General features: G+C 39.8%; 4 protein-coding genes across 6 annotated transcripts in view; 3 read left to right on the top strand and 1 right to left on the bottom strand.

Moving 5' to 3' along the window:
• Nucleotides 1-13,729, top strand: part of LOC134817661 (chaperone protein DnaJ-like) — a 38,133-nt gene extending 24,404 nt beyond the window's left edge. The window contains exons 2-8 of one of the 3 annotated variants that reach the window (XM_063826920.1): nt 10,834-10,943; nt 11,166-11,268; nt 11,446-11,660; nt 11,888-11,965; nt 12,250-12,396; nt 12,785-13,010; nt 13,218-13,729. In XM_063826920.1, the coding sequence (XP_063682990.1) occupies nt 10,900-10,943; nt 11,166-11,268; nt 11,446-11,660; nt 11,888-11,965; nt 12,250-12,396; nt 12,785-13,010 (813 nt within the window). In that variant the 5' untranslated portion in view covers nt 10,834-10,899 and the 3' untranslated portion in view covers nt 13,218-13,729. Of the gene's footprint in view, nt 1-10,833; nt 10,944-11,165; nt 11,269-11,445; nt 11,661-11,887; nt 11,966-12,249; nt 12,397-12,784; nt 13,034-13,217 lie in introns of all 3 variants that reach the window. The other 2 variants (XM_063826919.1, XM_063826921.1) reach the window with 2 other exon arrangements.
• The window catches only part of LOC134817654 (glutamine--tRNA ligase-like), a 49,559-nt gene that overhangs the window by 24,404 nt on the left and 1,625 nt on the right, over nt 1-23,530 (top strand). Inside the window, exons 2-8 of the mRNA XM_063826909.1 lie at nt 15,692-15,752; nt 15,879-16,101; nt 16,267-16,451; nt 16,576-17,848; nt 18,003-18,138; nt 22,171-22,331; nt 22,940-23,020. Of these exons, the coding sequence (XP_063682979.1) occupies nt 15,703-15,752; nt 15,879-16,101; nt 16,267-16,451; nt 16,576-17,848; nt 18,003-18,138; nt 22,171-22,331; nt 22,940-23,020 (2,109 nt within the window). The 5' untranslated portion in view covers nt 15,692-15,702. The remainder of the gene's footprint in view (nt 1-15,691; nt 15,753-15,878; nt 16,102-16,266; nt 16,452-16,575; nt 17,849-18,002; nt 18,139-22,170; nt 22,332-22,939; nt 23,021-23,530) is intronic.
• LOC134817666 (uncharacterized) lies at nt 13,890-15,473 on the top strand. Its single transcript, XM_063826927.1, has 6 exons — nt 13,890-13,967; nt 14,095-14,197; nt 14,364-14,521; nt 14,807-14,854; nt 15,009-15,116; nt 15,322-15,473. The coding sequence occupies exons 1-6, from the start codon at nt 13,909-13,911 to the stop codon at nt 15,395-15,397; spliced, it is 552 nt and encodes a 183-aa protein (XP_063682997.1). The 5' UTR covers nt 13,890-13,908; the 3' UTR covers nt 15,398-15,473.
• On the bottom strand, nt 19,339-20,623 carry LOC134817664 (uncharacterized). The gene is made up of 2 exons (XM_063826925.1): nt 20,447-20,623; nt 19,339-20,298 (listed from the first exon to the last, which is right to left on the bottom strand). The coding sequence occupies exons 1-2, from the start codon at nt 20,618-20,620 to the stop codon at nt 19,786-19,788; spliced, it is 687 nt and encodes a 228-aa protein (XP_063682995.1). The 5' UTR covers nt 20,621-20,623; the 3' UTR covers nt 19,339-19,785.

The following is a 23,530-nucleotide window of genomic DNA, read 5'->3' as shown; positions in this document are numbered from 1 at the left end:
TATAGATTTTCCAATTATGATTTCAAATGATATTATGTTTAAACAAGTTGGGGAAGGTTTTGATAGTCAGCTTAAATAAATTGCATAAAATGACTGAGAACAAGAACTACCATAATATATAAAGAGTAACAACAAATAATTTGAGTTTTCATCTAACATTTCCATGATTAAATTGCTGTCAATCGATATTACTAAGTAAGCCGCCAAGGTAATGATGTAGACTTAAACTGTGAATGGCACAATTTTACAAACCAGCAAATTCGTGAAAAAAAAACGACACTTCAAACCTCAAAAATGTAACTAAAAATCGAAACCAGATATAAAGCTGCTTATAACGAAGTGACACTGCTTTAAGATGTATGAAACACTGATAGTGAAAAATCGTGATTGATAGATGCCGGAGTTGAATGATGAAGGTGTACATATATGTACCTTGTTTTTGATGAAGCTTTAGTAGGACACGAATGGCTTGAGTCGTCCTGATCCGGTAGATTTCCACAAAACGGTCAACCCAACAAAAACACGGCAGTAAATCTGAAATTGTTAACGAAAGCACAAATTGGCCATTGGCGATGAACTTTAAGTTTGAATCACTCGAAGTCGAAATTAACATACCTGTGATCATGTATCACAGAATTTAATCGAGTAAAGTGTATAGTCAAATATAAAGTATAGAATAACTGAATATAAGGTGTAATAAGGTGTAATAAAATTGAAATACAATTGGGCTGTAAGGAAGATCCAAGGAGTGCCCTCTAAATGTGCCCGTGGAAATGTAAACAGTATCTACCACGCCCTTGACTGCAAACTAGGTTGATATGTTTCCATGCGCCACAATGCCATAAGAGAGACTGCTGCTTTCTTCCTCCGAGAAGCAAAGTGTAAAGACGTACATATATTATATATAAGGAAGAACGAGCACTCCTGATAGTCAAACCAATTTTGCAATTTATCCAATGCGAAAATGCGCGTTAGCAGTTGAATGAAAAAAGTTTGGGCGAGCGATTTAGTGAGCGCGCAGACATTACCATTGTAATTTAACTTTTGAATCGTTTAATCCGTTTAATCCGTTTAGTCATGTGTCTACGCGTACTGCGTGACGCGCTTGCTTCGGCGGTCGCACGCTACTGCAAGCGAAAAGGCTCTGGTTAGAGCAACATCTTATGCCATGCGGCTGTGTTTTTAACTATCAGCAAATTTTGCCGACATTCCAACAAAATTAACTTGTTCAAAATATCAAAAAAACATGGTTTTTGGCCCAAAAATCAGTTTTTTGCAATTTCACCCAGGGAAACTCAGTCCAAATATTTCAAAACCACTTTTAATCGATTCTACGGTCAAAAATACGTCGAGTAAGGTGTATCTGGGCCTGGGGTCCTTATATAAGCGTTGACGGATGTTACTCGTCTAAATTTCTTCGAAGTAGCGCGCGCCGCTTTCTTCTCTCTGGCGCCGGGCCAGACCATTAACAATGGTCAAATATAAGCGTATCGAGCAGAAAATGCCCGTAAGAGCCTTTACTATTTACGCCCCGCCCTGTAGAAGCATTTTCTGCTTGATACACTACGGATTCTAAAAACACCTGAAATTATAGGCGCACAAGATAGTATTAACAATTGAAATAAAACAAATTTCCTAATTTTTATTTAAGTAAAAATCCAAAAAAGTGTCTAAAATTTTGGCTTTTTGCGCGCGTTTTTTTTGTTGGTACTTTGATGCTATATTTAAAAACTTTTAGAAACATGTATTTTGTAATAACGACTAATGCAAATGTATTAAATATAAAACTGGTAAAAAACTATTTTAAAATGTAACCAAAATTTTGGGTACGCCGCGCATATTTTCGACAATTTACACCGTATTTTGTAAATCTAAAATTTGTAATCGATCGCTGAAGCAGATACTAGGTCAAATTTTTATAAGAATACCTTGGTGGTTTTTCAGTGTTTTTGTATTGTTTCAGAATTTCTTCTCCGTTTATATTATTATCATTTTTGGGGACCAAAATTCCCCCCAAAAATTATTATGCTAAGTAGGAATCAGATTTTTTTGATATTTTGTAAAGTATGTATATGGTAAAATTTCTTGTTGAGATTTATATACATCTGTCTACCGAATACCAGCTGATTGTCCAATTGTCCATAACCATCAACTAACCTAACAGTAGGGACAATCATAACTAGTGTATTAGGGGCGATTGATTGTTGATGCCAATTGATTGTTGATGCCACAGTCGATTTTCGAGATTGAGTTAGTTTTTTTTGCTTGAGCTGTAAAATCCTCTGGTGTTGAGACTACTCCATCAGATCCCAAATTTGGGTCCACTACTGTTAAGGAGACTCGTATCCAGTAGGGGCTGACAGCGGTAAGCTTCAGTGTCTGCTGGTAACCGACTCGGCAACAGTAGTGGTTCCCATTTTTGGGTTGGAATGCCTGACACAAGAAAAATGGACACTAGGTCCAAAGTAGGAAAGCAAACTGGAAAGAAAGCTGATATCTGTGGATTTTGTTCAAAGGAGGTAATATGTGATTGTATTCAATGTGAAGGAAAATGTGGACGATGGTTCCATGCGGCATGTAGTGGACTGTCGGAGTTGCAGTTTAAAGACCTAGCAGAAAATGAGGATTCTGAGTGGTCATGTCAAAGATGTGGCAAGGAGGAGAAGAGCAACGAAGACGAAGACGAAAACCCCATAACTGAAGCTATCCGAAAGTTGAGGAGACAGGTCGAAGAAAGTGTACAACCATCTACTCCAATATCAAAGGACCCTCATATTGTGGAAGAAGAGGGAAAGGGGTGCTGTTTCCCAGGTTATGAAAATGTAAGGGATCCATCTCAATTGAAATTAGGATCATGGAATAGTTGGGAAGTTCTAACACAATGTGAGGGAATATATGGTGTTGTAGTCAAATGGAGAAGAAACATATTTCTGCTTCCCTCAGGGGCTGCAGGAAAAGCATTCATCAAGGAAATGACTAAAGTGGCCAACAATTTTTCAGCAGGCAGTACTATGGAATCAGTGACCATGACCCTTTTGATGATAATGCCATCACTACTGTTGCAGAAACCCTCAAAGAGATCCAAAGCAAAGGAACACACTGAAGTGTTGAAGAGAAGGCTTGTTTTGTGGCAGGCAGGTAAGTTAGAAGAGTTGCTGCGAGAAGGACAGGAGATTCAGAGAAGAATGGGAAAGGGGAAACATGAACATGGCCATGTTGAGAGAGTCTTCACTCGACTTATGATGAAAGGTAAAGTCAGTGCAGCAATGAGGTGGATTGGCGAAAATGCCACCGGGATTCTTGAACCCACTCCAGATGTGATAAAAGTACTGAAAGAGAAGCATCCCAAGGCATCACCTGCATCAAAGGGAAGCTGTCTGAGTGGACCAGTGAGGAGAGTAGAGCCGGTTATCTTTGACAGTATTGACGGGGAATCGATAAGACAAGCAGCAAAGAGAGTACAGGGTGCTGCAGGGCCTTCAGGAATGGATGCGGATGCGTGGAAGAGACTACTGTGTTCTAAACAGTTTGGTAAGAAGTGTGAGGATCTATGCAATGCTATAGCAGGGATAGCAAGGAAACTATGTGTCAGGAATCTGGATCCAACGATGTTGACCTCATTGACAGCATGTCGACTTGTTCCCCTGGATAAAAAGCCTGGCGTCAGGCCTGTTGGCATTGGTGAAGTCTTACGAAGGATAATAGGGAAGACAGTGATGACCCTCCTACAGAAGGATCTGGTTGGTGCCACTGCTCCTATTCAAGTGTGTGCTGGTCTTCAGGGAGGAGTGGAAGCAGCTGTTCATGCTGCGAGGGACTGCTTTGAAGGGGGGGGTGTCACGTCCGTCTATGTCCGCTTGTCTCATAGAATCCAAAAAGGACAGGACATAGGCGGACATAGGCGGACATAGGCGGACATAGATGGACATAGGCGGACATAGGCGGACATAGGCGGACATAGGCGGACATAGACGGACAAAGGCGGACATAGGCGGACATTAATGGACACCTAAATTGCTAAATAAAATGTTCAATTTTTGCTGTTATAGGGGGATCATGTTTTTTGCCGTTCGGTACCCTATATTTTCAAAACGGACAAAAAATAGAGCGGACAAAAACGGACAAAAACGGACAAAAATGGAAATAACATTTAGATGCTTCCTCCTCCTACTCTTCCTCCTCCTCCCCCTGGGTCTTCCTGATCTTCCTCAGTCCTCTTCCTCCTCCCCTCCTCAGTCCTCCTCCTACTCCTCCTCCTCGTCCTCAGTCCTCCTCATCAGTCCTCAACAGTCCTCCTCCTCCCCAGTCCTCCTCCTGAGTCCTCCTCCTGGGTCCTCCTCCTGGGTCTTTCTCCTCCTCTTCATCCTCCTCCTCTTCCTCCTCAATCCTCAGTCCTCCTCAGTCCTCCTCCTCATCCTTCTCCTCAGTCCTCCATCCTCCTCCTCAGTCCTCCCCCAGTCCCCCTCCTCCTCCTCCTCCTATTCAGTCCTCCTCCTCCTCCTCCTCCTTCTGAGTCCTCCTTAGTCCTCCTCCTCCTCCTCCTCCTCTTCCCTCTCAGTCATCCTCCTCAGCCATCCTCCTCAGTCCTCCTCAGTCCTCCTCAGTCCTCCTCCTCAGTCCTCCTCCTCCTCTTTATCCTCCTCCTCTTCCTCCTCGGTCCTCAGTCCTCCTCCTCCCGGGTCCTCCTCCTCCTCATCCTTCTCATCAGTCCTCCTCCTCCCCAGTCCTCTCCCAGTCCCCCTCCTTCTCCTCATCCTATTCAGTCCTCCACCTCCTCCTCCTCCTCAGTTCTCCTCAGTCCTCCTTCTCATTTCTCTTAAGTCCTCCTCCTGAGTCCTCCTCCTGAGTCCTCCTCCTCTTCCTTCTGAGTCCTCCTCCTGGGTCCTCCTCCTGGGTCCTTCTCCTCCTCTTCATCCTCCTCCTCTTCCTCCTCAGTCCTCAGTCCTCCTCTTCATCCTTCTCCTCAGTCCTCCATCCTCCTCCTCAGTCCTCCCCCAGTCCCCCTCCTCCTCCTCCTCCTATTCAGTCCTCCTCCTCCTCCTCCTCCTTCTGAGTCCTCCTTAGTCCTCCTCCTCCTCCTCCTCCTCTTCCCTCTCAGTCATCCTCCTCAGCCATCCTCCTCAGTCCTCCTCAGTCCTCCTCAGTCCTCCTCCTCAGTCCTCCTCCTCAGTCCTCCTCAGTCCTCCTCCTCCTCTTCATCCTCCTCCTCTTCCTCCTCGGTCCTCAGTCCTCCTCCTCCTGGGTCCTCCTCCTCATCCTTCTCATCAGTCATCCTCCTCCCCAGTCCTCTCCCAGTCCCCCTCCTTCTGAGTCCTCCTCCTGAGTCCTCCTCCTCTTCCTTCTGAGTCCTCCTCCTGAGTCCTCCTCCTCCTCCCTCTCAGTCATCCTCCTCAGTCATCCTCCTCAGCCATCCTCCCCAGCCATCCTCCTCAGCCATCCTCCTCAGTACTCCTCAGTCCTCCTCCTTCTCAGTCATCGTCAGTCCTCCTCCTTCTCCTCCTCAGTCCTTCTCCTCCTCCTCCTCAGTCCTCTTCCTCCTCTTCCTCCTCCTCCTCCCTCTCAGTCATCCTCCTCAGCCATCCTCCTCAGCCATCCTCCTCAGACCTCCTCAGCCATCCTCCTCAGTCCTCCTCCTTTTCAGTCCTCCTCAGTCCTCCTCCTGAGTCCTCCTCCTCCTGAGTCATCCTCCTCAGTTCTCCTCCTCCTCCTCCTAGGTCCTCCTTCTGGGTCCTCCTCCTCCTCCTCCTGGGTCTTCCTGATCCTTCTCCTCCCTCTCAGTCATCCTCCTCAGTCATCCTCCTCAGTCATCTTCCTCAGCCATCCTTCTCAGCCATCCTTCTCAGCCATCCTCCTCAGTACTCTTCAGTACTCTTCAGTCCGCTAATGTCCACCAATGTCCGCTAATGTCCATCCAAGTCCGCCAATGTCCGTCCGGGTCCGCCAATGTCCGTCCGAGTCCGCCAATGTCCGTCCGAGTCCGCCAATGTCCGTCCGAGTCCGCCAATGTCCGTCCGAGTCCGCCAATGTCCGTCCGAGTCCGCCAATGTCCGTCCGTGTCCGCCAATGTCCCAAAAAACACGTCCGTTGTCTCATAGAATCCAAAAAGGACAGGACATAGGCGGACATAGACGGACATGACACCCCCCCCTTTGAAGATCCTGAAACTGAAGCCATCATCTTAGTGGATGCAGAGAATGCATTCAACTTGCTGAACCGAGAGGCAGCTCTTAACAACATGTATATTGTATGTCCAGAAGTTGCTACCTACATTATGAACACCTACAGAATGCCTGCTAGACTGTTTATTGCAGGAGAAGATGAACATCTTTTTAGTGAAGAAGGGACAACACAAGGTGATCCACCTGCCATGGGATTTTATGTATGTGGTACAATACCATTGATTGATGGCGGAAACATTGAGAGAAAAGTGACTCAGATCTGGTATGCTGATGACTCTGCTGCCATGCTGGGGGAAAACTGGAAGAAATGAGGAAATGGTGGGATAACCTCTGCATTAAAGGACCACTTTTTGGTTACAACCCTAAATCTTCCAAGACATGGGTGATAGTCAAGCCTGAGCACGAAGAGAGGGCAAGAAACTTGTTCCCAGATGTCAATGTTTATGTGACAAGTATTGGTCGACGATATCTGGGCAGCTTTATCGGAACTGATGAAGGAAAAGGGGCTTTCATCGAGGAAAAAGTTCAAGAATGGTGTCGTGATCTTAAACAATTAAGTGATATAGCATCAAGAGAACCTCAAATAGCATACAGTGCATACATGTATGGGCTTAGTAAAAGATGGAACTATGTGTGCAGAACTACCCCAGGAGTTGCAGATAGGCTCACTCCTCTGGAACAAGTAACACGCGATGAGTTTATCCCAGCTATCATCAACAGGCTGTTTAGCTGCACTGATGAACTAAGGAACATAATGGCTCTACCACCAAGATATGGAGGATTGGGTATACCAGTTATGATGGACATGGCAGACCGAGAGTACAAATTCTCATGTAGAGCCACAAAACCCCTTAAAGAAGCTATTCTCAAGCAGGTAGACAACTACACAGAGGACTGGAGAGTAAGCAAAGGAGTGAAAACTGAGATAACAACTGAACGAAATCTCTTCTATCGACAAAAACAAGCGGAAATACGCCAGGAGCTCGAGTCAACACCACTGGCAAAGTTGATGTTCCAACTAGCTGCTGAGAAAGGGGCAAGTGCTTGGTTAACAGCACTACCTTTAAAAGAGTATGGATATCTGATGAACAAACAACAGTTCTCAGACGCAATAGCACTCAGATATAACCTAAACTTAAAGGACAGCCCTAAGACATGTACGTGTGGCCAAAAGTACTCAGCAAACCATGCGCTCATCTGCAAACTCGGTGGATATGTGTCACTGCGGCACAACTCGCTGAGAGACACCTTTGCTGAACTAATGAGAACTGTGAAATGCAAGGATGTGCAGACTGAGCCAGTTCTTCTTCCAGTTGATGGTCTGAAGTTGCCTTTAAGGGAACAGTACTTGGAGACCAAGCTAGGCTGGACATTTCTGCAAGATCGATTTGGAATGCTTCAGAGAGGGCATATTTTGATGTAAGGGTATTTCATGCCCCAGCCCCCTCCAATGCAAGCAAATCGATCCCAGCAATGTACCAGTCCCATGAAAATGAGAAAAAGCGATGTTACAACGCAAGGGTTCTTGAAGTGGAGAAAGGAAGCTTCACACCTTTAGTGTTCTCGACTTCTGGTGGAATGGGTAGTGAGGCTGAAAGACTGGTAAAAAAGCTGGCCAGTAAGATGGAGTACCACACTGGCCAGAGGCCCAGTGGCAAATAGTCAGGCGTCCAGGAATTTAACACCTAGTCAAAATTTGTTGATAACCGGTAAAAAAAGATTCTTGTGGAAAAAATATTCACATTAATTTAAAATTAAATCAAAATTGGTCGCTCTCAGGGCTAACGCGATGTTACATCATTTTATCGACTCGAAGTTCGAATCGAGCGCATTCCTAGATTCCATGACTATTTCTTACCTATAAGATTGCTTGACTATTTTTTGCGCATTCAGACACCAAAAAACGCGCAGAAAACGCGAGCTATCCATTCCTCCTTCCTCAACATCCCGGAATATGAAAATATAGTCATGTAAAATAGTCATTTGAAATAGTCATGCAAAATTTCAGCTCTGATACGCTAAAATATCAAGTTAATCTTAAACAATCGACAATCTAATATGAATCCTCCCAATCCTCCCAGCCATATTAACTGGTGAACGGTGTAAATATAGAGCGGTATTTTAAAATGTAGCATTCAAAATTTTATGGATTCAAGTTGGCTCCTTTAGTCTAGATTCATTTAGAAAATTCTCGAAGTTCGAGTAATACAGTATTCTCAGGGTTTGGCGCTTAAGGAAGCTTCACATCCGAGACCGATTTCCACGAATCAATTTAATATTGTAGCTACAAGTCAACAACAGTGCAAGTGGGAAGGAAGTGAATCTAGCCATTGCTACTATATCAGGGGAACTCGTGTGTTCTAGGCTTAAGCAAGTTTCACATCCTAGATCATCTAGAGTACAGTGCAGACAACCCCCTCCATTATACATCCCTATCCCGCTTTGAGTCCGAAGTTTATCATTGTTTATTGTCCAATATTGTATCTAACCTGGCAGAAGCAAGCTTCAGATCCAAAGTCAGGCCATAAATATCGACACAAGGTCGAAGCCACTTTCAGAGTAGCGAATCGTTCATCATGCTGATGAGAATCAAATCTTAGAACTCGATCTTCCGAGTTAGTATGAAGAATAGTGTGGAAATGTCAGTGGGCTAGGCTCTATACTTCTTTTAAAAAATATTTCCTTGCGTTTCAAATAAATTAAAGAATTCTCAGAAATTTTTTATTTAATTTCAAAATTTGCAATTGCATATTCATCTGGTAATTATTCTAATGGATACGCTAAGCATTTCAAACTAATCTTGACCTGGGAGAAGAGCTGACCAGTGACAAGTCGGCCGCAAAGCGGCCGAAAAATATATAGCCTTTTTTTCTTCCCAAAATGGATTCCTAGTCATATTTAAAATTTATTCCACTGGGGCCAGAGGTACTCGGATGCTGTAGGTTACATCAGAAAGCGCCTTCGCTTTGAAATCCTAAGAACAACAGTGATTTCTCTCCGTGGAGACAGAGGTGCGAGAAAAAACATTGTTAATATAAACAGTCTAGATCTTAACTTGGAGCCACAAGGCCAAGGGTAATTTTTGAGTGTTTAGGGAATTTTTTATATTCTTAAAGGTTTGTTTTTATATAGGGTCATTGCTATATTATGTGTATATTGTTTGAATAATTTTATAATTAAAAAATTTTAAAATTAGGGGCGATTTCAACACCATGAAGAGCACTACTTTATTTTTTAAAAGAATCAATGAAACAAGAAATTTAATTTTTACACACATTTTACAGAATAAAAAGATGTAGAACAATTCATTAAAATGTAATGCGCATTTGGTGTATGAATTTTTGTCCTTGACTGCTAGTTTGATTTTGCAAGGACTGGTAACTAACGGGGGCAAGTACTGTGCGTGCCTTAAAGCTTTTGCACACATCGAAACGCTAGTTCAGTTGAGTTTTTAGAGACAAGGCTCATATTAGGACCAGAAGAAAATTGTTAGCAGACATTAGGGGTTCTGTTTATAGTTGTTACTGCAGTCTTTTGTGACAGAAAGTCTACACTATAATATGCTTAAGTTTATATTGTCTAGTTCAAGGATATATAATGCAAGTTCAAGGTGGATATTATCTATTTGAGAGCTGGCAACAGATTATGGCCTTTGTATCAATGGTTAAAATAAGCTAACAAATCATTTGTATTAGTTTTAGAATCATTTATATTAGCTGCAGATAGTGTTTAAACATCCAGTTCTTGTTCCTCAAGAAACAATTTCTTAGTTGGTTGAATAGGGCTTTAACCTGATCTGAGGGACAGAAAAATTTCATGATTTGATGATCTTCAGCGTAGTACATAACCAATAATAGAAAAACCAGATTCTTTGGCAAATCTGTACCACGATTTGATATGGATATTTAATTGAAAAGATCCGAATCTAAAACTGGGCACTGAGGTACTCCAAATCGTTCAGTAATGACTAATGGTCTCAGAAGCTGATTTACCCAGTCTAATACTGTAAGGAAGCTGGTGAAATAGAGCAGTTTCTTTGATTCTTATTTCTTGCTAGCTTCAAGATACGGAGCAACAAGTTATGGTATTACAGTATCAAAGGCTCAGGTCTTAGAGCATCACTGCTAGCAGTTCTTTCATCACATGCTATCAAGACATCATTTACTGTCTTAATAAAAAGTTTCTTCGAACTATGATGTCTTTTGTAAGCATATTTTTCAGGAGTCAGGACAATTGAGGTTATTATTATTATATGCTCGTGTAGCCTTAACTTCTTAGTAATTCTCTTTCAATTATTTTTCCCAAGAGTGTAAGGTTTGAGACTGATCAGTAGTTGTTCAAGACATTTGGATTCTGATGTTCAATCATTAGGGAAAACTGGTGTGTTATAGCTTATAATAATACCAGAGAAATGGGCATGTACCTTTGTAGGAGGTTTTACTGTATAATTTATATTATATTGATTTTCTTCAAGAAGAGGCTTAAAATTTGGGGAAGAAATTGCCCCCTCGGATGCTTAATTAGATTGTAACCTGCACTTATTTCAGGACTTTATGAGTTTCCGTTAAGTATTTCATATATCCTCCATTATTGCATTATTATTGTTCAAACCCACAGATTTGTTAACCTTCTAATGGAGAATTAAATGTTACAGTTTAATAGTTCATGGATTGACCCTGGCACGATAATCATAGCTCTACATTGATGTGTGAAGCTGCAAATGCTTCGTATATTCCAGCATGAAAGAAGGAGAATTCTCTTACGGTAAATTGATTGTATATTTACAACATAGTACTCAGTCACTAGGCTTCTAGTTTGCTGGAGATCACTATGGTTGAGATATATGTTTTTTAAATCATGTAATCGTGATGGCAAGTTCCTGCATAGTAGTTAAATGAGTTCCTTTTTGATCAACAAATCAAAATATTTAAATCTGAAATTTAATTTTACTCCTTACTGTTTTCACATCCAGCACTGCACTTTCAGGCGTTTGTTGTCAACTACCAGAAGTCCTTATCAAGTCTTAGATATACCACAAAGTGCCTCCAAATCAGATGTCAAAAAAGCCTACATAGCGAAAGCCAAAAAGGTACAAGAACTAGATAATTATTGAGCTTTTGATTTTTATAAATTAAACAAGAAACTTCGAAAAATAAAACATGAATTTTATTATAAATCGATCAAAGATATCGAGATATATTCCACAATGCATGTAATCTGTTCCATTGGGTTCTTAATTTCAATTAAAGTAATGTCATTATTTCAGTGTCATCCGGATTTGTTTCCTGACAATGAAAAGAAGACAAAAGAGTTCCAGGAACTGCAAGAAGCCTATTCCATCTTGAGTGACACTAAGAAGAAGGCAGAATATACTCAAATGGAGCGAGCTGCCCAGGCACAGGCTTATGGTAATCCAATGCCAAAACATCCATTTACCGGCCATGCTGGAATGCCCCCTAGAAATAATTCTTTTGGTAACAGGTAATAATGCAATGTTATGTCAAAACTTAGAAGAATTTGTGTAGGTAACATTATTGTTAAACCAAAATCCACGTTTTTCTGCAAAAACGTCCATTCGTAACCTTTCACTATTGCCTTAAATTTACGAAAGGGTGAACGGAAAAAATATTATATCATAGATCATGATTATATACACTATAAATACTGTGATATCCAATAATTATATCTTAATTTTTATGCATTTACAGCAGGTTTACAGGAGCGTCAGGTGGAGCTGGCGGTGCAAGGAATGATCCTCTTCATGATATGGTGCAGGAAATGCTCAGGTTATTAGGAATTTTTCATAATATTATCATATGTAACTAAAAAAGAGTGAAAAGTCTCCACTGGCAAAAGTTGTTCGAGAAGGGATTTTAAAGATTTAAAATTCATCAATTATTATCTGCAAATGCTAATTGAAAGGCGCCATCATTGAAATCACTGAAATCATAATGCATTCAAATTTTATAATTTAGTTAAATCATTTGGAAATTTAATTTTGCCTTCTCATACTCTTGATTTGTTATTAAGAAGTGATGATTATTTCCTTCAACAATTCTGTATTTTTCAGGGCCCAGAGAAAGCAATATCAATCAAAATTTGGCGGCACAGGTTTTGAAAAAGAAGCCAAAGTAAGAGGGGCACGATGGGACCGTATTATAGCACGACTAGTGTTTGCATATATAGTTCTGTGGATATTCTTTGGAAATCTGCGTCTGTGAGTTTTACAGTTTTTACATTACACAACTTTATATTGTGATTTGTTCGGATGTTTGAGAAGACAGTAAAGTATCGGTGTTTTATGGTTGCATAAAGTTTTGAGGTTTTTAAAATAGCCGGCCATCTCCTTAAAAGTTTTCCCGAAGAAATTGGAAAACTTTGGTGTAATATATAATGAATATTGAACATAAACTATAGCTCCTTTGAAATGTTTTTGTTTTCATTATACTCGTCAAATTTACCTTTTGTACTCGGCTTCTAATTTGCTCCTATTTCAATTGTGAACTTAACAAATATTTTTAGCTCTTATGACAACAGCGTTTAAGTTCATATTGACAGATTTGTTTGCCTTGGCAGCCTTGCAATGTGTACCCACCCGTTTTCAGCTCTGCATCCAGAAGAAACCGTGAATCTGACCAGATAAATGGCCAAACACCCCTCGACAGTATAATGGCAGCCAGAATGGTGAATAATGATCCGAGGGAGAGGGAGTACTTAAGACGACAGCGAGAAGCTCATGAAGTCAGAGAACTGATGGATCGATATGCTGTAAAAGAGAAGAAAGATGCCAATAATGGACTGAATGGGATTGTTGAAGATAAACCTGAATAAGTTTCAATTCTTCTATTTTATTTGTAAGGATTTTGTTCTAACATCTTTATCATTTTGATTTTGTATTACTTGGGATCTGTTGTATTGAGAATTTGGAATCTGTTGAAAATTAAAGAATAAGGAGGTGGCCGGAGCTGTTGCTTAGTGCTATACTCTATATACTCTATACTCTATACTCTATATCTGATTAACACGCTCAAATTACAGTGAAACAAACGAACGGAAGAGGAGAATGTCTGAGTTTGAATCAGATATGAAAATTCAGAATGAAGTCATGGGAACGTTGGTAAAATATGTATATGGACCAAAGGACAGCAAACTTCAAACATTAGACATTAGAAGTAAGAAACTATCATTGTCAAATAAAGACAAAAGCTCAGATGCGAAAGAGGACGATATTTGAAATTAACAGCAGGCCTCTATCCGCCATTCAGCTTCACGAGTTGATTTTTAGTGCAATTATTCCGATTGTTTCTCTAACTAAGAAGGAAAACTAAAGAGTGGTGAATTTAATACCAAATTAGCAATCAGTCAACAAACAGTTTTATTTGAGGTCATTCGATCAGTTTTCATTTATAAGCATTCAGCATAGCAGTACTATTACCATGATTTTGCAGTGTAATAGTACTGCCGAGAGACTAGACCCTCTAAAAACGTTCTGTACTTGTTGTAATTTTACAGAAATCGGGTAATTTTATTTAAATATTGCTTTTCTACAATCTACGTGTGTTTTATAAAGTTGGTGAATTTTAGGAAATATGATGCTGATGGGACAGAGAATAGCATACTTAACTTCAGATTGAAATAATAAAATACATAAACAAAATTCTCTTTGATTTGATCATCATTTCTAATTTTACCTAATGAAAGTAAAAATTTAGTCAGATGTAATGCTCGGATGTTATTAAGACCACACTGTCGGATCACAAGATTGAGAAAGATAGTATCTTTACGATGGTGAGAGAGAGGATATTATTTAAATCTTTAAACCTATCATCGAATTTATCCTAGCAATCTTCAGTGTATTGCAGTTGTTTGATATTTTTGATTTGCAGATGATGCTAACATTTTTGTCTCATTGCAGTTGTTCTCAAGTTTTGGCTTCCAAAGGTAGTCCAGGTTTCGGGCTTTCAGCAAGTTTTACTAAAGAAGAATTGAAAAATGCTTATATTAAGAGAGTAAAACAGGTACTTGACTTTATCTTTTTCCTTGTTTTTTTCCTATCCAGAATTGATATCAGTTTTATTCTAAGCTGCATTGAATTGTTGTTCAGAGAAATTTATCTATTCGCATTTGCCTGATCGTATATATCATTGACTTCGAAGATATCTAACGAAATATCAAATATTACAGTGTCACCCAGACTTGCACCCTGATAAACATGAAGAGTTCCTAAACCTAACCAACTGCTACCAAACCCTCCTGAAACAGGTTGAGAGGTCACGTGACGTTGGGTCACGTGACGGATCATGTACTCCACCTGATGTGTACTTGTGGGAAGGTGACAACAGGTCAGTGATCACAATATAATAAAATTCTATTTATATTAGTGGATATTATTATTATCATTATGGAGAGGAGCGAGTTATAACACTATTATATTTATTATCTTGACAGTTGCTGTTGTAACTTAAGATTTGAAATTTGTATTCCTTGTATTCCTTGTATTCCTTGTATTCCTTGTATTCCTTGTATTCCTTGTATTCCTTGTCCCTCAGTAGGTTTAAATGGTCTTTTGGTAAAATAACAGTATAACATGTGCTTCAAATTAGCATTAACCTCTAATACTCTTGCAGGATTGATGCCAATTTGAACAGTGATATTTGGTTACAACAAGTTGTCATGTGAGTAAGAATGTTTGCGTGTAACAGATTTTTAAAATCTGTGAACTTACGATTGATGTTAGCATGTAGAAATATTTAAAAATCTGGAATTTGTGACAATGATTTGTTATTCTTCTGCTCGAGTTGACTCTACCCTATATCTCATTACTTTCAGCGCTCACAGAAAAACCCTGCGATTAAGAGAAATCCGCTTGAAAAACAGACGGATTCTGATAATCAGTACAATATTCTTTATTATGAGCCAAATTACTTACTTGCTAGAGTGAGTAATGCACTCGATCGCTTTGTTATTAACTCGATTGTTGCCTACTCCCTTCCCTTGGGAATTAAAATTTCCTGGTCTAGGATATCTATGTTTTATCCTTATCTCAACTAGATCACAGCTAGGCTGTTTTGATCTGCACTATCTACAAATATGAAATGTTTGAACCCTTTCTCTGGAAGACAATTTATCCGCTTTATTTCAGGTTCGACGTTTTGCCACACGAAGAGTATGGTCCACATGTTGTCCAAAGAGTGACGAATATTTTTCAGCCTTATTAATTTTTTAAAAACGGAATTTTGATTTGAACTTATATTTAGAATTTGGTAGGTAAGGGTGCGACAGTTTTATAAGTAATGGCAATGTGTTATTGATCTGTTTGTGGACGCCATCGCCGAACAAGTATGATCTAGGCGAGAGAGCGCAAAATATCAGATTATCAACTTGCGCGCTCATAATCGTACGTGACTCAATATTTTGTAGTTTATTTGACGTTTATTGACGTAAAGTAGGAATAATGGATTCCTTAAAAAGCTTAACATAAACCAGCTTTTACAAACGAATATCCCTTTAGACATGAACATGTATGTTCGCATTTAGTAGATCAGCTGCATCTAAAATCATCAAATCAGTCAGGTATTTGAAAAGTTATATTTTGATTCAGCGTATGAATTATGAGGCGACCTGCATTTAAAATACAAATTTCAGGCTTTTGTTAACAATTATTAAAGAAATCGACTGATCTGTGATCTCCGACCTCAGAACTATGTCTGCCCTATCGAGACTTGGCCTCAGTGAAGCTAAGATAAAAGACACAGAGAAAAATGCAGTTCTCTGCACCACCCTCAACCAAATGATAAGTGAAGCTGATGAGAAAAATGTGGAGATTGATAAGAACACTGGCACTCTGATTTACAGTCTTGCTGGTAAACTGAAGAAGAAGGAGCATTTGCCGGCAATATATGGTCTTATTCTCCAGAAGAAGGTTGGGGATTCTAAAATTTATTTGACGTAATTTTGTTGATCGTGCGTCGTGCGATTTTACATTCAAAAGTAATTATGGTAACGATACAAGTCGCTATTTTCGCTGCAGGAATCTTAAAATTTAACATCGTTTTTCTCTATTAATGATCATAATTCTTTGTTACAGATAATGAACGATATGCAGCTTGTAGCGGCAATGGAATATGTGAAAGCAAACCCCGTGAAATTCGAATTGGATGCTCTAGAAAACGCTTGTGGAGTTGGTGTGACGGTGACTCCTGAGCAGATAAAAGAGGCTGTACTAGAGAAGATAGAGAAAAACCTTGGACAGATAAAAACTCAGAGATACAGGTTTGGATTGCATAATATGCCTAGAAATATATTTACATGTTTTTCTAGATCTTTCTACCCCTTTTTTCCGTGTTCTTGAAATCATATTCCTAAATTTTGTACTAATAAATTTTCTACAACTCAGGTTTAACAGTGGTTCTCTAATGGGAATGATCCGGAAGGAACTCAAATGGGCAGACGGAAAGCTCGTGAAAGCGGAGATAGAGTCTCAAATAGCAGCACTTCTGGGCTCCAAAACTGACGAAGATAACAAACCTGTCCAAAAAATTAAACAGAAGAAAGCTGAAAAGAAGCCGGCAGCCGTTGCCAAGGAAGTAAAAGCAGAAGAACCGCAAGACATGTCTTTCAGTGGGTTCCACAAACCTGGCGAAAATTACACGACAGAGGGCTACGTCATTACGGACCACACGATGAGGTTGATGAAAGAGCACTTGGAAAGAACTGGCGGGAAAATCAGGACCAGGTTCCCTCCCGAACCCAATGGAATTCTGCACATCGGTCACGCTAAAGCTATCAACATTAATTTTGGGTTTGCCAAGTCGCACGAAGGGGTGTGTTTCTTGCGTTACGACGACACGAACCCAGAAAAAGAGGAGGAGAAGTTTTTCACGTCTATCCTAGACATGGTCACGTGGTTGGGCTACACTCCTTACAAAGTCACTCACTCTTCCGACAACTTCCAGGCTCTGTACGACTTAGCTGTTAACCTGATTAAGTCTGGTCATGCCTACGTTTGCCACCAGACAGCTGATGAAATGAAAGGATTTGAAGTGAAAGCCTCCTCCTGGAGAGATAGACCGATTGAAGAGTCGCTCCTACTGTTCGAAGACATGAAACACGGGAAGTTTGATGAAGGAACAGCTACACTGAGGATGAAATGTGTGTTGGAGGAAGGAAAACAAGACCCGGTAGCGTACAGGATTAAATACATCGCCCACCATCGCACCGGGGATGCCTGGTGCATTTATCCCACCTACGATTACACTCACTGCCTATGTGATTCCTTCGAGGACATCACCCACTCGCTCTGTACCAAGGAGTTCCAGAACCGGAGAAGCAGTTACTACTGGTTGTGTAATGTTCTCGAACAATACTGTCCGGTTCAATGGGAATATGGCCGTTTAAACATAGGCTACACCATCATGAGCAAAAGGAAGATCGCTAAACTGATCGCTGAGGGGCTGGTGGCAGATTACGATGATCCGAGGTTGTTTACTTTGACAGCTCTGAGGAGGAGAGGCTTTCCTCCGCAAGCGATCAACACTTTTGTTAAGAAGCTGGGACTGACTGGTGCTCTGACGCAACTTGATCCCCTCATGTTGGAGGCGTGTGTTAGGGATGAGCTGAACCTTACTGCCGGCAGGGTCATGGCTGTTCTTAGTCCACTCAAAGTCATTGTGAGTACTGAGCATATCTTCTTTCATTATGGTTGTAGAATTGCAGAGTTGTATCGTAAATTGTTATTCCAGACGTGCCTTTTTACCTATGAAGGTTTGGAAATTTGTGCTTGGTAATGAATGTTTTCTCATGTTCCTCTGTTTTATTTTTCAGGTGGTAAATAGTGAGGAGAAGTTACCATACTCTGCGACAGTTCCTGACATCCCTGGACAGGAAGCCTCGCATGACATCTCTATTAAAAATACTTTCTACATTGATAGATCTGACTTCAGGACCACCGCCGACAAAGGTAAGAGACCAAGGTAGAATAAGATACCAGTCAGATTAAATCATCGGTATGGATCATTTTTAATCATCACTGATTGATAAGTTGAACCAAATTTAATGCAATAAGTTTATTAATACTGGGAATACTGGGAACACTAATTTTTCACAGGATGAAAATACGGATTGAATATAATGTGGTTAAACAATAAACATCATAGTATCAGAACATCGTAATATAATATAGATTCCGCAAGTCCATTCCATCTTATCTTCCTTCACTCGTCTTATCTACCCAGAGGGAAAGGTCCTGCTGAATTATAATCAGTTACAACTGTATAAGGAGCCTGATCCCGATATTCCCTTCACCGTCTCCTGAATGTCAGAACTACAGGATATCTTGGGCCGTGCAATATTTCCAACTCTCTTCTTATTAACCGAGAGCACCAAGAAGTCGCCCTCCTCTTCCAACTCTAGAGCCTGGATACCGTAGGTGGAGGGGGGGGGGCCATTGGTAGTCATTGGCCCCCCCCCCCCCCGTGGAGGCAGTGAAGTTGAAGTTACAATCATCCATGATCGGGTAAACATCTGATAGGGTTGAGGTCAGGCTACATTGTGAGCCTTTAGTTCCATCCGTGCATGGGGTCCAGTTAGTGATGTTTGCAAGAAGGGATACCTTACTATGGTAACTAGTAGTGTTACTATGGTAACTAACCTGATGATTACCCCTTCTCCCTAGTTTCACCGTTAGTTTCATAGAGATAAGAGGTTGATCCAAGTGATTCATCAGCAAGATATCTCCAATATCTTGCTTATTTGTTCCAGTACCAGTAGTTCTGAATGAGAAAGAAACGAAGCGACCTTTAGCTGCAACATTGAATGGGTTCGTCTTGTCCTTGAGCTTGGAGCACTTCAAGGCTTCAATTCCCAAAACCAGGCACATTAATACCAGTGAAATCATCTCACTAGCCATAACAACGAACGGTTGGAAATAATGAAGCGGGAGCCGTTTATGATGGATATGTTTTTGCTCATCTGTTGAACTATAGTTTCCATGCGGCTATGTATCTGGAATTCTAAGAGTAATTCCATATTTAATGAACTTAAAATCAGTGGTGCTGTAGTTTTATGATCACGATTTTATCATTTTAAATTATCTTTGTCCATATTTACATTGTAATTTGCTTAGTTTCTTGGGTATTTTGCTCACGAAAACTGTTGGAAATAAGATGAAAATCAAAGAATGGTCCACATAATGTATAAATCAAATATATAAATAGTCTGACCCTATCCCACAACTCCATGAGATTGAATTTAACATTTTCTAATGAATATTATGGATGAAATGTTTCACATAAAAGCTCTAATTGTTTAGGTTGTGGAATGTGGTGCAAATCAGAAGTTTGAAAGATGTTATGTAAAACACCATTTAATTCGCTCAGGGCTCCCTTGAAGCTCTCCGAGCTGTTACTCATTGATGTAATTAAAAATATTGTGCGGTGCCTATATAATTAACGAATAATACTCATAAAACTAAACTTGGAAGATGTCCAATTTGTCTCTTATATCATTTCTCGTCAGTCATTGTTCTGATGATTTGTTGATATTTCTGCAGAAAATGAACTTAACAATGTTTGTCAGTTTAGATCATGAGGGTACAGAAGTCTCGTTCCTAGTTGCAGCACATTGGAGATTGGGACATGGAGCGGGGCTTGTTTGTAAAACCGACCTTGGTAATTTCCACTCGGGGGGCAGTGACGTCACAGCCAATATGCGGCAGAGCCAGTTTCCCTATCTCAACGTCGTTGAAGAACAGCTGCAGAAAAACTCCGTCAGTTTCCAGTCTCAAGGAATTGAAGTTGATCTTTTGTTCCGTGTCTTTGAGGAACACGTCGCACGAATCAAAGATAGGGAAAGCCTCGTCGTGTGTGAACATCGGGTCACACAATGTTATGTCTGCTAGGAAATCAGGGCACATAGATCTAAACACAGTGACGAACATTTGGGCCGCCTCATTCCTACTTTTAGCGAGTGCCATCTCCAGCGTCAGCTCTATCACTTCCTCCTCTTCACTGAACAGCACTATAGACCCCATCTTGTCTCGTTTCTTGGTTCCGGAGGTGAGGAGGCCAGAGCGGGGTCGGCTGTACAAGATGGTTCGTCCTGTTGCAGCTACATTGAAGTCCTGAGGGAACAACTGGATAAAACATTATTATATAATAAGAAGAACATGGGGACTAAAATTCAAAAATATCATTATCCTGCTTCCTAGCATCCTTCACATTCAAAGCAAATGTTGGTGCACAATCAAGTGAAACTGAAATCAGACCAACCTGGAGACACCAAGGAAAGAAAGGAAAGTTGCAGTTGTCAAGATATCTGCACATGGCAACAGGTTTCTTGCCTCTAGCCTCGTCCCCTCGTCCTCCTCTACCCGGTTTACCCGGGTTACCGAGTGCAGCCAGCAGCAGCGTTGCCATTATAATCAGAACGATAAGTCGGACCATCTTGCTACTGAGTTAATGATATGCGGTTATTATTTATAAGCTCCTTGGTAATATAAAGTATATGTCCGGACATGTCAACCCCCCCCCCCCCCCCCCCCCCCTATAAAGAGTTCAACGAAATGAAGGGTATTAACCGGAATGAGCAATAATAATTCATGGATAAAATTAGAACGAAATCAAAATATTAATTAAAAAATCACGCTAATGGTCCGCAAAGATGCTCCAAATAGTATTTCCGGCCCTAAAAACTGTAAAGAAACGGATATTTAAACGACAGTCGAAAACTGAAATTGAATTCCTTTTACGTAAAGAGGCGAATTATTTACGCTAAATATTCTGTCTAGATGACTGAAGTTATCGTTCCAAGAAAAGAAAGATTGATGAAAAATTCAACGGAAAAATTTTGCCTGAAAATTCGTAAACAAAATTAATAAAGCCCTCACAAAGATCATTTGCCCCGTATGTGACATTTTAATGACTATATGAAGATTACGATCACTTCTAAGAATAAGGATATTGTATAATATGCAGAACCGTTCGTAAACGATCACAATAAAGTCTGTGTCAAGGAGATAATTTCACTCTTGATCTCTCTATTAATAGAATCAAATGTTTTATAGAAAAAGTGAGTGACTAAATCAAAATTTTCAGTGCGTCAAAATTAATAAAGCCCTCACAAAGAGATCATTTGCCCCGTATGTGCGTCAGATTTGCGAGGAGCCTGAAAAATGTAAAGAATGAATTAAGTTATTCGTCAGAATTTTAGTAGAGACAATTACAAATACCTGGTGCACAATAGCATTTATATGCTAAAAGAGGAATTCATTATTGAAGTTTTGTCATGACGTCACTCGGATCATTTAATTTGCTAAGGATTAGGGGCCTATGGATCAAAAATACAAATGACGTGCCTCTCGGAGGAATGTAATAATGCAGTATGACTCTGATTACTTAATACTGAGCTCAGGGACCATCGAACATTTTAAGTTCGTTATTTATTTCAGTTAATAGATGCTTGAAATATTAGAAAAAAGTAGTGGCGAATTAGATTTAAAAGCGAGGCATGATCAAAAGAATTCAGAAAATAAAAGAAACGAGATGAAACATGTTTTTATAAATCTGTGGTTCAAGATAAACTTAATTTAATAATTCTTTAAATATTTTGAATTCTCTGAATTCATGAGCATAAATTATTGTACCCTTAGTCTTATGAATTTCCATTCATTTCATCAACTTATTGTAGGGGAACTAATCTTATTACTAATATTTACCAATGATGTTTGAAAATATTTCGACTCTGAGAATTAAATCTTATCAGACAGTTTTAACTCTCAATCCTTGCATTATTACGGGGAATTTAATAATATTCGTTGTGATCATTAGGATCAATGCTCCAGGCTCCTAGTGACAGGAACTTGTACGCATAATCTTTAGAGATAAAACCTTGAAGATATGCCAGAAACTCTCAGATTTAAACTACAGACTACTGGGGTATTTCTAATGAAAAGAATCCTCAATAAATTCCAGATTATAGTGACATTACTTTGCAGATTACCGGAGACTGTCCACCGACCAAACAGTGGGTCTGAAGCACGTGGGAATGGTTGCAGCGGTGGTAAAAGTGGATTATGACGCAAGTGGTGAGATATCGGAACTGCACGTAAAACTAACAAAACTGAACGACACAAATAAACCCAGAGCCTTTATCCAGGTGAGCTTTGGAAACTTGATACTCTTCTTAGTTTTCATCAATCATCATCATAATCTGTTTTATTAATGATTACCAAACATATTCCTGGGCAGTTGATGACGTAGAACTATGGACCGGATGCCAATCAGATTAATAAATCTAATTAAGATACAAATAGAAATTGACAACTCCTATTAAAAATCCGCTCTCTGAGATTAAAGCAAAATTTTTAATATAGACGTAAATAATACCACCCCTCAACTAGACTAATAAACATGAAATTATGGGGCCTTAAAAACAATAAATATTGGCGCCGACATCGTTGGAGAGAACGATTGAGTCTTCACCCGAACAGAACTGAATGTATATTTCACAACGAGAAACCGGCACAATTACCAAAAGTGGCTATGAATAATGAATATGGCATACATGTGTTAGCAAGTCTCATAAAAATTAACTCACCAACGATTAAATTTAAAGTTGAGAACTTACATCTTGCAGTCAGGTAATCGTAATGCAGATACAACATTACAAAATTCGATAATTGGCAATGATGACATCATACATCGCATGTCGTATAATTATTACGTACAAATTATGATGAATTACATAATTTCCGCATTTTTTAGTGGTTAAGTAATTACGTAGTAGCGGAGGTAAGAGAATACAGCAGACTGTTCAATCACCGATGCCCAGAGGATCCCGAAGAGGTAAGTGTCGTGCAAATACACAAGAAATATATTTTATAGAATTTGTGGAATTCGGTTGGATTCCGATTCGGTGTGTTAAAATAAAAAAGGTGCCAAAAAGATTTTGTAACACTTTTTTTAAAGATCATGAATACGATGTAGTTACATTGAAACGTCGAGTAAACTCCTTTCCCTAATAAGAGCATTTTTACTTGTCGCAGTAACCGGGATAAAGATAATTTTACACAGAATACATTACAACAATGCGACTTATAAACAATACTCCAATCCGGATTTTACAAAAAGCTAGGAATAAATTATTTATGACCGAAGCTCTGAGTGGCTATGAGGGGCGAGGGCAGACGGTATTTATTAAATTTGAAGTGATAACAACATTTTAAGTATTCAGTCGTGAGCACGTACAGCTCCAAATGAAAAGTTTGATAAGGGAAGCTTCCGGAAGAATTAAACAAAATAAATTGAAACATTCTAGCATGAAATTATTGTGTCGATTGCAGATTCAAGGTGCAT

Source organism: Bolinopsis microptera, chromosome 6, assembly GCF_026151205.1.
Source record: "Bolinopsis microptera isolate Bmic1 chromosome 6, MBARI_Bmic_1.0, whole genome shotgun sequence".
NCBI classification, from domain to species: Eukaryota; Metazoa; Ctenophora; class Tentaculata; order Lobata; family Bolinopsidae; genus Bolinopsis; species Bolinopsis microptera.
Note: the sequence above shows the minus strand (reverse complement) of the source record. Positions and strands in the feature narration are given on the sequence as shown.

Excerpts from the sequence above, each read along its gene's own strand:
- LOC134817666 (XM_063826927.1), top strand. The coding sequence starts at position 13,909 with ATGTTATTAAGACCACACTGTCGGATCACAAGATTGAGAAAGATAGTA. Across the intron at positions 13,968-14,094 it reads AAGATAGTATCTTTACGATG|TTGTTCTCAAGTTTTGGCTT; the intron begins GTGAGAGAGAGG and ends GTCTCATTGCAG. Across the intron at positions 14,522-14,806 it reads TTGTGGGAAGGTGACAACAG|GATTGATGCCAATTTGAACA; the intron begins GTCAGTGATCAC and ends ATACTCTTGCAG.
- LOC134817664 (XM_063826925.1), bottom strand. The coding sequence starts at position 20,620 with ATGGTCCGACTTATCGTTCTGATTATAATGGCAACGCTGCTGCTGGCT. Across the intron at positions 20,299-20,446 it reads TCTTTCCTTGGTGTCTCCAG|GACTTCAATGTAGCTGCAAC; the intron begins GTTGGTCTGATT and ends TTGTTCCCTCAG.